Raw genomic sequence first — 13,776 nt, 5'->3', positions numbered from 1 at the left:
AGCCCGCTCCGAGACAGCCTCCGGTCCCTGGAGATCTGAAACCGAAAGGGCCCCAGCTGGACCTCTTTCCTACCCCTTCCCCACCCCCGAAAAATAAAGCACCCGCCCCGCTTCCAGAGGTTACGAAACGCGCTCCGCAAAGTCTGTTTCACAACAGGGGCGGGCCGAAGCAGGCAGCCAATGGGGCCGCTCTCCGGCTGCATCACATGGGGCCGCTCCGGGTTTTATGTAATATTCCGAAGGGGGTTTCTTTGTTTGGCCGCTTGTGCGCGCGCGCGGGCGCGCGTACGGAAGGTAACAAAAGTGGGCTCGGCGCGTGGGTTGGTGGCGATGTTGCCGTGCCGTCCCGGAAAAGTTACGGTTCTAGCTGCATCCTGCTTGCTACCTGTCCTTCGTCCCGCCCCGTGACACTGCTCTGCTCCACTCCTCTTGTCAGCTAATAAAAGGCAGCTGAGTCCTGCGCTCGCTCAAGCTGGCAGCCGGAGCGACAGAGAGCGAGCGGAGGAGCACGGCAACCGGGGGGAGGCGAACGAGCCCTGCAGCGGGACAGGAAAGCGGGTGACTTCTGTGCCCATGCTGGGAAATGGTGGCAGAAGCGCCCAAGCGAGTTTAAGAGAGAGAAAAGGAACTCAGACGAATCCGTTGCGCAGACCCAAAGCTCCGGGACTGGGCGTCTCTCCAAAAGTCACCTGTTTGCTCAGTTGCCGCCCCGTCGAAGCTGCAAAGCCAAAAGCCGGCCGCGCGTAGAGGGGTTTGGAAGGGGCCGGTCAGGGACTAAGCAAAGGGGTATTTCCGTTCTGGGGAGTAAAAATAAATGGAAATGAAATAAAATGTCCGGATGGGTGTCACAGCAGGAAAGTTGGGTCCCGGAGGGGGAAGGGTGGGAAAGCGGTTTGAGCAGGTGCCGTTTCCGAAAGTGATTTATTTCTCAAGTGTGGCAAAGGGGGCGGAGTAGATGGTCCCATGCCCTGCGCCCGAAAAAATAGGCACGTGAACCTGGAGCTCGCTTGTCGTGACTCAGTTGGGGACTCTCGACTCTTTTGAAAAGGAAGACCCCAAAAATAACCCGAAGAGGCCCGTGCGCGTGCTGCGCGCTGCTGCCCTGTGCCTTTAAGAGCTCGCGGGCAGGCCGGCTCCCGAACCTGCCGAAGGCGCAAAGAGGAGGAAGCGTTGCCTCTCGGCCCCTTGCAAAGCATCTCAAGCCCCGGCAGGAGAGGGCACGGCGTGGGTCGGCGGCTGAAGCGCCCTGACAGGGACTGCCCTTTTTCCTCACGTCTCTTTCCGATGTCGCGCCTTTAGGGAAGCGGTCGCCCTTTGCACGTTGTCCCTGGAGGATCTCTGTAGCCAGCCGCGCAGCAGTCAACCTCCCTTCCCTTCTCCTCCGTTTGCCTGAGCCGGAGCAGCAGCATGGAGGTCTTCCGCTGCCCCGCTTGCCGCTTGGTGCTGTGGGACCCGGTGACCGTGTCGTGCGGCCATTCCTTCTGCAGGCGATGCCTTGGTGACGGCTTGCCTGCCAACTGCCAGCTCTGCGAGGAGAAGCTCGCCCTACTGGGCTCCAGGACCGTGAGTTCCAACGTCCTGCTCTCCAACTTGTTGGAAAAGTGCTTGGGGAAGGACGCCAAGGCGGCTAGGCTGAAGATCGACTTGCAGGGACTGCTGAGGATCCGGGACTACCGCGGAGCTCTGAGGACCCTTCAGAAAGCCATCACATTGGGTAAGCACTGGGTGCGCCCCGGGATGCTTTTGTCGTGTGTTGGGGCTATTGGAAAAGGGGTGGTGGGGGCAGCTTGCTTGATAGCCTGGTAGCTGATTTTTGGACTCCTGGATTTCAAGGCACCCACGCCAACAGTCGCCGGGTTATGCAACTTGTCGCCATATCGCCCAGACTGCATTGTATAATCGGCAAGGGACAGTTCTTGATAGCAGTCACTCGCTTAGTTATTCACTTCCTTTTCATTGCTGCAGCTGGTGACTTTCTTTTCATGAGTTGGAAAATTTGGCTTGTTTCATATTCTTGACTGGCAAAATGATTATTGTATTTGATTTTTTTTTCACCTGAAAAAGTTAGCACTTTCAAAAAGTTTGCTTTTATGGAAACTTTTGACAAATCAGTGAGTGATCAAAAGACAGGGTGGCATGAAAAAATTACTTATTCAACCAGATTAAGAATAGCAAGATAATGAAAGACATTCCCTGCCTATATGAAACACTTCTTTTGGAGCTCTTCCCGGTTCTGCTGTGCAAATTGTGCTGTCAAATTTGCAGATAGGCTCAGAGGGTATAGGCACTGTTTAGCTTGTCTGTATTCATTTCAGACAAAATAAGGCAGGACTTTTTTATAGTGGTTCAAGATTATTTCTCAAGTAGCTTTGCTTTCTAAACAAACTTGTTAGGTACATTAATGTGAGATTTTATCCAAGACTGTGTGAGGATTTGAACCCAGCTCCCTCTCTGCTGCACTAAAACCAAAAGACAGAAGGTTTCCTTGCAACTCTATTTCCTCACTGGAGAAGTCACTCTTTGCCCTCTTGATTTGTCCCCAAGAATTCAGTGTCTGTTTACACCATGGATCTTGTCATTTTTTTCTCCTCATGATGGAAGTTTGAGAGGTGAACAGGTGCCTGAGAGGCAGAAGTTCAACAGATGCTGCTTAGCATGAAGAAACAATGATGGGAAAGCTGCAGCTAATGAATTTGGTCGATTTGCTGTTATTAGATAATTAATTAATTAACTAATTAATTGCATTTATATACCACCCCAATAGCCCAGAGGGCTCTCTGGGTGGTTTACATATATTAAAACCCTAAAAGCAATCCTAAAATTAATAAATTGGCTACACCACGACTGAGTATAAAATAACATGGCTAAAATGAATTAAATCAATAAATATACCATTAAAATTAATTAACTTTAAAATATTGGTTAAATGAAAGGGTCTTGACCTGGCGCCAGAAAGCATATAATGACAGTGCCAGGCAGACCTCTCTAGGGACCTCACTTGTGCCTCTGTCATATGAGAGAGAGAGAGAGAGAGAGAGAGCGAGAGCGAGAGTGAGAGCGAGAGCAATCTGTATTATCACTCAGAGAGCAGTCTGCACCTTCCAACCATTCTTGGGTTAATAATCTTAAAGCATAACCAAAGACTGAGGTTGGAAAATTCAGAGGTCACCCAGACCTTGAAGGATTTAAGAGTGGCCTGAGCGTATGTGCTTCTCTGGTTGAGACCTTCTTGCCTGTGCAGTAATGTTGAAGCTCTAGTGTTGTTCATCATTTCTTGACAGCCTGTTATAAAACAGCAAGCTCTGAGTTTGCAGTGACTCAGGAAAGGAGTACAAGTGGGGTTTTTTTAAAAATAAAAAATCAAACAAGAAAACCAAATCCACAAAAACAAACAGGTGAGACATGCACACTAGACTTTTCTTATACAGCTTCCACTGTTGAATTTTTCTTTTCAGTCTGAGGTTTCTTCCAATGACTAGGGGCAGAATTCTGTCCCAGGTGAATTTTAATAGATGAATTTATGCAGATCTAGACCTATATGCTGTTACTTGCAGAATAATAATAAAAGACTGTAAATTTAGCACTTTAAATGTTTTTTCTGTATACTAAAGTGCTGGGACCAACAAAATACAACAAAGCCCCTGCCCCCCAAACTGGCACCAAATGCTGGATGAAGTTTGTAAATATTTTTAGTCCCAGCTAATATAATGTGTTGGGATAAAAACTATCCAACAAAATTGAGCCAAAGAAAATGTCTTGGAAAACTGAAAAAGCCAGGGACAAAGCTTATTTTTTAAAAAGTGTACATGTGTATAGCATTGGCATGGTTTTTAGTCCTGACCAATGGAAAGTATTAGGAGAAAAAAAATGTCCCATTGATCCAGGGCAGAAGGTTAATGTTTCCTTCTTTAGTAACTCTTTGATGGCTTTGGTTTTGTGATATTTTATTATCCTGAGGTATATTTGAATGTGGCTTGGGGTACTAAAACATTTCAAAGTTTGTCTAGGTAAGCTTCTTTTTTTTCTTAATTATTAATTATACAGACTTACCTTAGAGAAAATTCAGTTGAATTCAGCAGACATATGTCTGAGTCTATTGAATAACACTGTAAATTATACTTAGAGGATGTTTTTAACAGATTTTGAACATCAGATTTTGGTAATTGGAGGTCAGTAGAAAAGCTACCTTCCTCACTTAGGGTCATACGCTTCTTGTGAGGACTTGTACGTAGGCAACATGTTCTGATCTTGAACTAGAAATGCATAATTAAATATGAGGATTTTTTTCAGGAATTAGCTGATCCTTTATATAACGCGTCATAATGGAGATAAAAGTGTTTGTTGTGCATGCAGACTTCCTGTTATCTCAGTGGAAATGGATTTAAAACTCAATCTCTCCAAAGCCTTTCATTCTATTATGGCTAAGTTGAGATGGGTACTCCAACTCCTATCACTGCTGGAGCTTATGGGAACTGGAGCCCACCAGCATCTGGAAGGGCACAGGTTCCCCAGCCCTGCATAAAAAAATCATCTTCCTGTGCCTGCAAAGAGTTGAATGGCGCAAGCCAATATGTCTGTACTCAGAAGTAAGCCCTTCTGAATCCACTGGGGATTACTTCCAGAATAAGCATAGGACTGAAGTCTAGAGTAGTTGCCATGTAGTTGCTTATTTTTATTGCTATATAGTTTTGAGAGAGAAAGTGACTTCCTTGCACAAGGTGGCAATTTGCAGTCTAGACCAGGTGAAACTGTTCGTCCAGTCTGCAATTTCTGGGAAGAACAGGTAATTACGTACTTAGCTGAAAACTAGTCTGTTTGGGCTGCCTCCTTATTTTTTCTATCATGATGTAACAAAAATTCACCAGGTCCAGCTTTCCAGTTACTGCATCTTCCTTTAGGAAGGTCTGCACATTGGTTGAATTTCTGCTTGTAGTAGTAAAAGTCTACATGGAAAAAGGAGTGAAATATGTATATTTAGCAATAAAGTTTAATCTGCTTACATTTTTTACTCAAAATTGTACATGTTAAAATAACCTAATCAAAACTCACCAAATCAGGCATCAGTTGTTTTCGTAGCTGTGCTTATTATTCTATTTTTCTTGTCAGCGTCATTTCTTTCTGCCATTGCTTTGGTTCCTGGAAGCACCAAAGGAATTTGCATTTTTTTGTAAGAAGCAGACATAATTTACAAAAATGGCAAGAAATAGAGACAGTTTTATTAATTATTGAAGTTGAAATATTTTTTTCTGTTCAAAATTCTTATACTCGACTCCGCCTTCCATTGGAGTCTAAACTTTTTTTTAAAGTATTGCTTTGGGAAGTGTTTAGAATACCACTAATTTCAAGTTCGAGTAAATCATTGGCATCTTTTCTGCTTTAAGCTGCAATGTAGTATTTGAACTTACCTGGGAGTAAACCTCACTGAACTCAGTGGGACTTATATCTGGGTAGATATGTGGAGGATTGTACTGTTTTCTATGAGTGTGAAAAAGAAGGAATAGAGTTTTATTTGTAAAATCCATGCATAACTTCATGTAACATGTTTAGTTTTGAAACAAACAAACAAATCCCACCATTACATCTGTCTAGGTCATATGTAAAGAGGTTTAGTTTGAAGTGTGCCTGTTCTTCAGTAATATACAGGGCGGCTTATTTTATATTGTATTTTTGTATTTTTAATTTAATGCTTATATTTTTTAATTTAAGATTATAATTATTTTAATTTATTGTTGTACGCTGCCCCGAGGCTTCGGAGAATGGGGCGGCATAAAAATGTTTTAATAAATAAATAATAAATAAAAGACAGCTTTCTTTTATGTCTTTCCCAATTTTTTGTGCAGGGAAGTTGAATGCTTAGGGCAAACTAATGATTCCATTGAATTGTCTTCATTAGTTTGTGGGCAAGATTTGAATACTATTATGGCACTGATTCTTCCATAATGATTTGATAGATGATGTAGTGATAATACAGACATAATTATTGGGTATTACGTAAATTCTAAATTGCATATGTAAGAAGTCTCTGAGAAATGCATGACTAGATGCTTAGATCATCGACAAAGAAATCAATGCCCTATTCTAACAAAAGACAGAGGCCAGATCCAGACAATCACCAGAGAAAAGAAGCCACAGTGGCTTTTTTCATCCACACCCACGTGCCATAATTTTGAAGCCATCCCTGCCATGCATCTTGCTGGGGTTAGATAATGCGGATAATTAGGTAAATCATGCAATGCATGGCCAGAACGTGTGTGTGGAATGGGAGGGAAAAGAAACTACTGTGGTTGCTTTTCCCTTCTTGTTCTTGCAAACCTGATCATTGACTGGGTTCGTACAACTCAATAAGCCATGGTAGTTTAAAAGCAAGGGGTGGCTTGCAGTGTTTGGGGCAGAATGGCTAACACAGCATTACGGCTCAGTTCAGACAGTATGGCAGCATCTCTGGCTTCCAAACCACCGTGGCTTATTGTGTTCCAGAAACCCAGTCTATTCATCTAAGAACCCAAACAATGGAAAAAGTTCTGAAAAGCTGCCATATGGCTTAATTCATAGGCAGGTGTCACTGAACTGCAAAACTGCGATCACTGAACTGATTAATGTATATAGAAAAAGTATAATAATAACAATGGCAATAATAGAAACATAGAAGGGGCCATAGGGCCATAGGGTCCTACCCCCAGCTCAGTGCAGGACTCCAAGTTCAAGCATCCCTTTCAGATGGCTGTCCAGGTGCTTCCTGAATGCCTCTAGTGAGGGAGAGACCATAACAACCTTAGCTAAGTGATTCCAGAGTTGTCCTGCTCTAGCATTCAGGAAATTTTTCCTGATATCTAGCCAGAATCTGTCAGCTTAGAACTTGAGTCTGTTATTCTGCATCCTGCATTCTGGGATGATCAAGAAAAGAGCCTGGCCTTCCTCTGTGTGACAGCCTTTCAAGTATTTGTGGGGTGCTATCATACCTCAGTCTTCTCTCCTCAAGGCTAAACCTGCCCAGTTCTTTCAACCTGACCTTTACAGGGCTTTGTTTCCAGTCCCCGGATCATCCTTGTTGCCCTCCTCTGAAACCCTTCCAGATTGTCTGCATCTTTCTTAAACTGTGGTGCCAGAACTGGACACAGGACTCCAGATGAGGCCTACCCAGTGCTGAGTAAAGGGGACGTAGTGCTTCATGGGATTTGGAAGTGATACTTCTGGTAATGCAGCCCAAATACATATTAGTACAAAATAATAAATTAATTGCATATCCATCATGAAGATATTCAGAAAAATAGATTTTGCAGGTCACAGTTGTAAGTGTAGTGTATTTCAAATAGATGATGATGCTAGATTGTAGCAGTAGTGGCCTGTAGTAGAAGACCAAGAAAAATGCAATAAAAATTGATTTAGAAGATGAAGTAGATTGCTATCCTATGTGCAGCATAACTACTGTATTTTTCCATGTATAAGATGCTACTTTTTCTTAAAAACATTTACTTAAAAATGAAGGTGTGTCTTATACATGGGGGCTGCAGGCACGCTGGGGGGGGGGAGACTGGCATGCGTGGGGGGCGGCAAAGCGGGGTGGGGGTGGCGAAGTGATGTGTACATGACAGCAGCTTGTTCGCTGGAGATGGGTAGGAAAAGTGGGAGGTGTCCTATACATGGGGGCATCTTATAGATGGAAGAATACGGTAAGTGACGAACTCATGCTTGCTAACTATGTAGCAGAAATATTGGCTATCACCCCATCTTGTAGTAGTGGAATCCATTGTTTAACGATTCACTGTGTGAACAGCATATACACTCATCTTCTTGCAAGATTGTAGATTGGTTAGCTTTTATGCATGAACATCCTTAAGATGACAAATAAACCAGGGGTGGTGATGGGTTGGATTGGCCCTCAGCAAACCTTCCATGAGCTGTATGATATGAGTGTGCATGTTTGTATATTGTACAGATTTTTATAAATTTGTATAAATTTGTGTATATTTGTATATTTACAAATATACATCTTGTTACAAATACAAATTTGTACAACAATGGTGTTTGGGAGAGAGGAAGAGAGATCGGCGGCAGAGACCCTTCTCCGGGAGCCCTCCGTGAAGGACATTAGGAGGGTGAGTACCCGGAGGAGGGCTTTCTCTGCGGTGGCACCCAACCTATGGAACGCGCTCCCCAGAGAGGTCCGCCTGGTGCCGTCATTATTTGTTTTTCGGCATCAGGCCAAGACCTTTTTATTTAAACGTGATTTTAATTGTTGAATTTATTTATTGATTTTATAGTTACGCTGGGATGTTTCCAGATTTTTAATGTATTTGTATAGCTATAGCCGCCCTGAGGCTTTTGCGAATGGGGTGGCATATAAGTATTCCAAATAAATAAATAAATAGAGAGAGAGAGACAACAAGAGCGGCTTCAATGAGTCCAGCAGCTTACCTCGTGAAACCTTGGGCAATGAGGTCTATGGGAGGTGGTGCGGCAAGTTCTTGGAGGTGCTGGCAGTCAGCATGTACGCAGGGCTTTTGTCACCTTGTTCGATTCTGGGTTGATCATGAAGAATTTTAGAGTATTTCAGTGAAACCTTTTCAGCCACTGCCTTTTAGAGGACTTTGTTCAGAGTTTCTAGATCTAAAGACAGATGGACAAGAAAGGGTTTTAGCCGATTAATGCCAGGGGGGAATGTGCCCTGTAGTGCCCTGAACAGAGGCTGCCCATGTTCCACCTTCCTTGTTCTTTCAGCATCTCTGCAGTGGCAAGTGTTGTTGTGTAACACTTTCGGTGGCACTGCTAGGTGAATCACTGCTGCAGCACTGCTGGGTGAATCACGACAGCATATTCAGCCATGTGCTGTTTATTGTGGAAATTTACTGGCTGGAGTGGGGATGGGGAGCCTGCGCTTAACAGCCCAAGCACCCCATAGAGCAACAGAGTTACTTCCCCCTTCTCGCCACTACCATTGCACAAGCAGAGTCGTGTCTTTCTAACTCCAAACCAGAAGGTCCTGTCCTGACACTCACAGAGCTGAGAGGCAGTGTCAGATTCTGCTAACTGCAGGATTCCATGCTTGCATAAGGCTAGGATTGGGGAAAAAATGGGAATTAGCATGAATAAAAGGAAAACTAGCTAAGAGATGGAGAATAGTTTATTCTAAATGAGGGTGAATGGAGGGTCCAAATAAGGCTCTGAGGGGTGTAGACTCCAGGCATTTGCTAGGTGGTTTAGAATTATACAACCCTTGTCAGATAGTATGATCCAAACACTCCGAGTGCCAGTCTGCCCAGGCACCGGAGGGGTATTGGCAGCCAGTGACTTCCTGTAGGACATTCAGGACAACAGCTGACTTGTGAAAGTCTAAGGTTGCAGCGATGCTTTTCTGCTTCCACGGCCCACTGAGAATGGGCATACTCTCTGGACACCCTATGCTGAGGATGGGAAAGCAGCAGAGAGGGGTAATCAGCTACAGCATTTAGCATTCCAGATGGGAAACGCTCCATACATCAGCCTTTCTTTGGATGGCCCACTAAGTAATCAGCTGTCACTTATATGATGTTACCAAGACCTGTAGGACCCTTTGGAAATCCACTGACTTTCACACCTTTGTATATTAATACTGAATTCCATGCCTGTGTCTGGTTATGTATATCATGTTTAGTCTCATAAGCTGCAATCCTGTATGCACTGCTTAAGGTTCCTTCACTCTGTGGAAACTGAGCTTACTTCTGAGCAGATGTATGCCCAAGACCTATCCTTTAAACTGGCTCTGGAATGAAGAGGTCAGCCATCACAAGTGAAGAAAGAAAAATACTGTGGCCAGAATCAATAGCACAACCTGCAGTACATTTGTACACACTGAGCTTCTTATGTAGAACTTCCTTTTATTTTGGAAGGATCACAAATCCAGAATTGTGATTTATTTTTTAAAAATTGGCAACTTTAAGGGTAACATCATCTCAAGGCAGCCTTCTAAGGATATCTCTTAAGATGGCTGATTCTTTGGTTTCCTAATTGAGGCTATTGAATCACAAACCAGCTGCTTGGAAAATGTTCTCAGGAACTCTGCAAGCAGAAGGCCAAACAAAGCACAACCAACTTTTGCTGGTTCTGCCTGCCCTGTTGACTGGCTGAGAATCATTACAAGCTAAATCACATTTCTCAGGCATGCTAACTACAGACTGAGTGCCACCAATCTCCTAAAACCATTTGGATTCCACAGTCACAGGAAATTTCAATGCGGTTGCTCCTGCCATCTGTTCTCTCGGGTATGGCTTGCACACCAGCTGGTTCTGGTCAAGCGTGTTTGGATATTTTTTGCCACCTTACACTAACTTGGCCTGTTGACTCTTTGTACCAAGTGTGTGTGTATATTAGCAACAGGTCTGAAGTGTCCTGCTTCTGCCTGTAGCTCCAGATGATCTTACGCTGAGGGTGTGGCGATCAGAGGTGTACGTGGCGTTACAACATTACACAGAGGCTCTGGAGGATTTGGAGGTGCTGTGCAGCCGAGAGTCAGAAGAATGTGAGGTGAGTTGAGCGAGTGAGTAGCTCTGCCGGATGTCCCAGGGCAAGTGTCTCTTCTCATCAGTTGCCAAGCGGCAAGATGGAACAGGGTTTCTGAGCTTGAGCTGAGATGCTGTAGCCCTCAGATCTGGTGGAAAGGGAATGGTTTGCTTTGTGGAAGTTGTTTGCTAAATCAATGGATAGCCCTTCCCCAGGTTGTCAGGTAACATAGTTGAACCTGTATCACCAATCAGAATGATTCACAACACTGTCTGTCCTGCTCCCTGGCTACCAAAAGCCAAAAAAAAAAAAAAAAAAAGAAAAAAAAAAGAAAACTGCTTCATGTTTTCTCTATAAAATTTCATATTCATAAGGTTAATAGAAACCTCTCAGAAGGAAGGAATCCACAGCTGAGAGGCAGTCACAAATACTTCTCCCGGTATGCTCTTGTAGGCCACCTAGTACCATCTCCCCCAGCTAATACGGCCATACTACCTGTGAAAAATGCAAATTATGGTCTGACAATCAGGAGATCTTCAGGGGGCCTGTCCTATAGGTATACATAGACAATAGCAAATGGGGCCATCAGAAAAGGCAGGAGTGCTGCCCCTGCATCTCTTTACCTAAATAATTTGAGCACTGAGATCTTGGAGGTCCTTCAGCAGACCTAGAGTTGCCCCCAGAGATGAGCACAAGTCTTCATTTTCACACCAAATGCACCTTTGTGAACTCTTTGAAATGCTTCCTAGAAACATTCTTTGCCCTTAGATGTTTTTGTGCATGGAAGAGTTTTCTCTAATAGTTTTTCCATCAATGTCTTTAATCCCCAAAGCCTAAGACTGCTAGAAACATAGAAACTGAGCAAGTCAGAAGCAGACTCCCAGGCCTTCTAGTCCGACCCCCGTCTCTAGCCAGCTGTACTCACGACATGCCTGCCATGTGCATGTCTAGCCTATCCTTGAACACCCTCACCGATGGGGCCTCAACGACCTCCCGTGGAAGCCCATTCCACACCATCGGGGTCCTGACTGTCAGGAAGTGCTTCCTGGCATCCAAACGGAATCTTGGCTCCCTGAGCTTGGCTCCATTGGAGCGCGTCCTGCCTTCCTCTGCAGGGGAGAACAGGTCTGAACCCACCTCTGTGTGACACCCCTTCACATACCTGTACGTTGCCAACAGATCCCCTTTGAGTCTCCTCTTCTCCAGGCTGAAAAGACCCAGTTCCCTCAGTCTCGCCTCATATGGCTTTCCCTGCAATCTGGCCACCAACCTTGTGGTCCTACACTGTACTGACTCTAACCTGGCTATATCCTTCCTGTAATGAGGGGCCCATAACTGAACACAATACTCGAGTTGGGGGCACACCAGAGTTTTTTACAGTGGCAGTAATAGCTCTCTTTATCTAGAAGCCACACTTCTGGCCATGCAACCACGGGTGCTGTTTGCCCTCTTGACCGCCGCGTCACACTGCTAACTCATGCTTAGCCTTCAGTCAACCAGCACCCCAAGCTCCCTTTCACAAGTGCTGCTCTCCAGCCACTTGTCCCCTAACCTGCCCCCTTAAGATAAGTGTCATTCAAAGCATACCTTTTGAGAATAAAATCTACCTGGTATTTGATTAGAATTTCATCAAGAAGGCTTATGTCAAAACAAGCCGAAGATTCCATTCCACCATGATGGAAGGAGCACGTCTTTGACTCTATTTCTGAATAATTATTCAATTCAACCCCATGCTTTTGATGGAACAGGAACAGAATCTGGGTGATAGTAACAATACCTTTCCTTTATTTTTGCATGTTTTAACAAATGTCTTTCTAAGAATATTGCAATATCTATGTCCCAATAAATTATTGTGATCTTGCTCATGCCCAAATCTCCCTGAATTTTCAGGTAGCTCCATTTATCTTTGTCATCTGGTTTTCTTTGTGTTAAAGAAGTTTCCCTTATATCTTTATATTGCAGAACTCAGAACTGTGGAGGTGTCACACGCTCCTTTCCTTATATTACATAAAAAGCTGTGGATTAGAGAAGGATCATAGCTTGGTGTACGCGTAGGGCACATGCCTTAAATGTACTCTGCCAAGAACAAGGGTACATAGATCTCCAGAGGCTGCTGATTTCTCCTGTCTTGTAAATTCCACCAGAAAACAGGCAGGAAGCACAGTGCTGTTCCTGAAGAGCAGGACGGGATGCGTTCGTTCACTATTGCGGATCTAACTTTTGAATACCAGCATCTTGTCTACAGCCCTGGTACAGCTGTTCATTGCAACCCTGAACTTGGAAATTATCCTGGTGGCTTTGTGGGGTGGATCTTGTTTGGGAACACACTAACCAAATCTGTCAATGAAGCGTTAGGTTTCAAGTGTGGAATGTAAACACTGCATAATGCTAATTGGTTCATCTGTCAATTCTTGTTATGTTCCCTGTGCCTAGACAACTCAGTTGGGTTTAAAAAAAAGTATTCACACCCTCAGAGCTGTCTGGCTTCCTGTCATACGCAATCTTTATTCAGTCAGCCTCCTTGTTGGTGTGCCAGCAATTCAGTGGGTCACTGTAGGAAAAGACAGGGAAGAAATTCCCAATTCCTATGGGCAGCACGTGTTGTGCCAGACTGAAGACATTATTTCAATGATGTCTCTGATTTTTCTTGGTAATGGTCTCTGATTTTTTCTGTTAGTTTAATTAAGATAGCATAAAAATGAGACTCTTCAGGTCTACTTTTGAATGCCAGTTCAAACTAATGATAAATGATCCCATAGAATTAGAGTGGAGCTATCCATTTTTGTTGTGAGGGTATTACTATTCTCTTCTAAAGTTGCACTGCTGTTCTATTTTACTCTTAGAAACAAGTATTTTATTTATTTATCTATTTACTATCACACCCTTCTTCCAGGAAAAAAGTCACCCAAGGTAGCACAATATAATTATTGTCATGGGTGACATTTCTTGTATAAGTGGATATAAATTTAAAATAGCTTGGGAGCCAAGCACACAAAGGTTTTCTTTCTACCATAAAGACTTGTTGCATTGTTAATGTTATGCAAAAAGCTGCAAAAATACTTCTCCTCAAGTTAAATAACTAAGACTACCAACAGAGTGAGGCATTTCCTTTGTTTATTGCAATAGACGGGGAGAGCCCACTCTTATCAGAATCTCTCTAAAGTACAAACACACAAAACAGCTACTTTTACTCCTCAACCTGTCCACCACAGTCCTCCCCCTTTCCCTCATTGGGTAAGGTACTAGGAGGTTACAGTCCTTCCGTCTGCCTACTTCATATCTCCCGTTGCATCCCACTAC

General features: G+C 43.9%; 1 protein-coding gene across 3 annotated transcripts in view; it reads left to right on the top strand.

Annotated features, from left to right (window-relative positions):
- The first annotated feature begins 227 nt into the window (after positions 1-227).
- Positions 228-13,776, top strand: part of LOC123033976 (LON peptidase N-terminal domain and RING finger protein 1-like) — a 41,902-nt gene continuing 28,353 nt past the window's right edge. The window contains exons 1-3 of one of the 3 annotated variants that reach the window (XM_044450959.1): positions 228-294; positions 1,300-1,714; positions 10,382-10,500. In XM_044450959.1, coding sequence (XP_044306894.1) covers positions 1,408-1,714; positions 10,382-10,500 — 426 coding nt within the window. In that variant the 5' untranslated portion in view covers positions 228-294; positions 1,300-1,407. Of the gene's footprint in view, positions 295-383; positions 1,715-10,381; positions 10,501-13,776 lie in introns of those variants that run through there. The other 2 variants (XM_044450958.1, XM_044450960.1) reach the window with 2 other exon arrangements.

The sequence above is a fragment of the Varanus komodoensis genome, unplaced genomic scaffold, assembly GCF_004798865.1.
Source record: "Varanus komodoensis strain SLA01 unplaced genomic scaffold, ASM479886v1 scaffold6_1, whole genome shotgun sequence".
Classification (NCBI taxonomy): Eukaryota; Metazoa; Chordata; class Lepidosauria; order Squamata; family Varanidae; genus Varanus; species Varanus komodoensis.
Note: the sequence above shows the minus strand (reverse complement) of the source record. Positions and strands in the feature narration are given on the sequence as shown.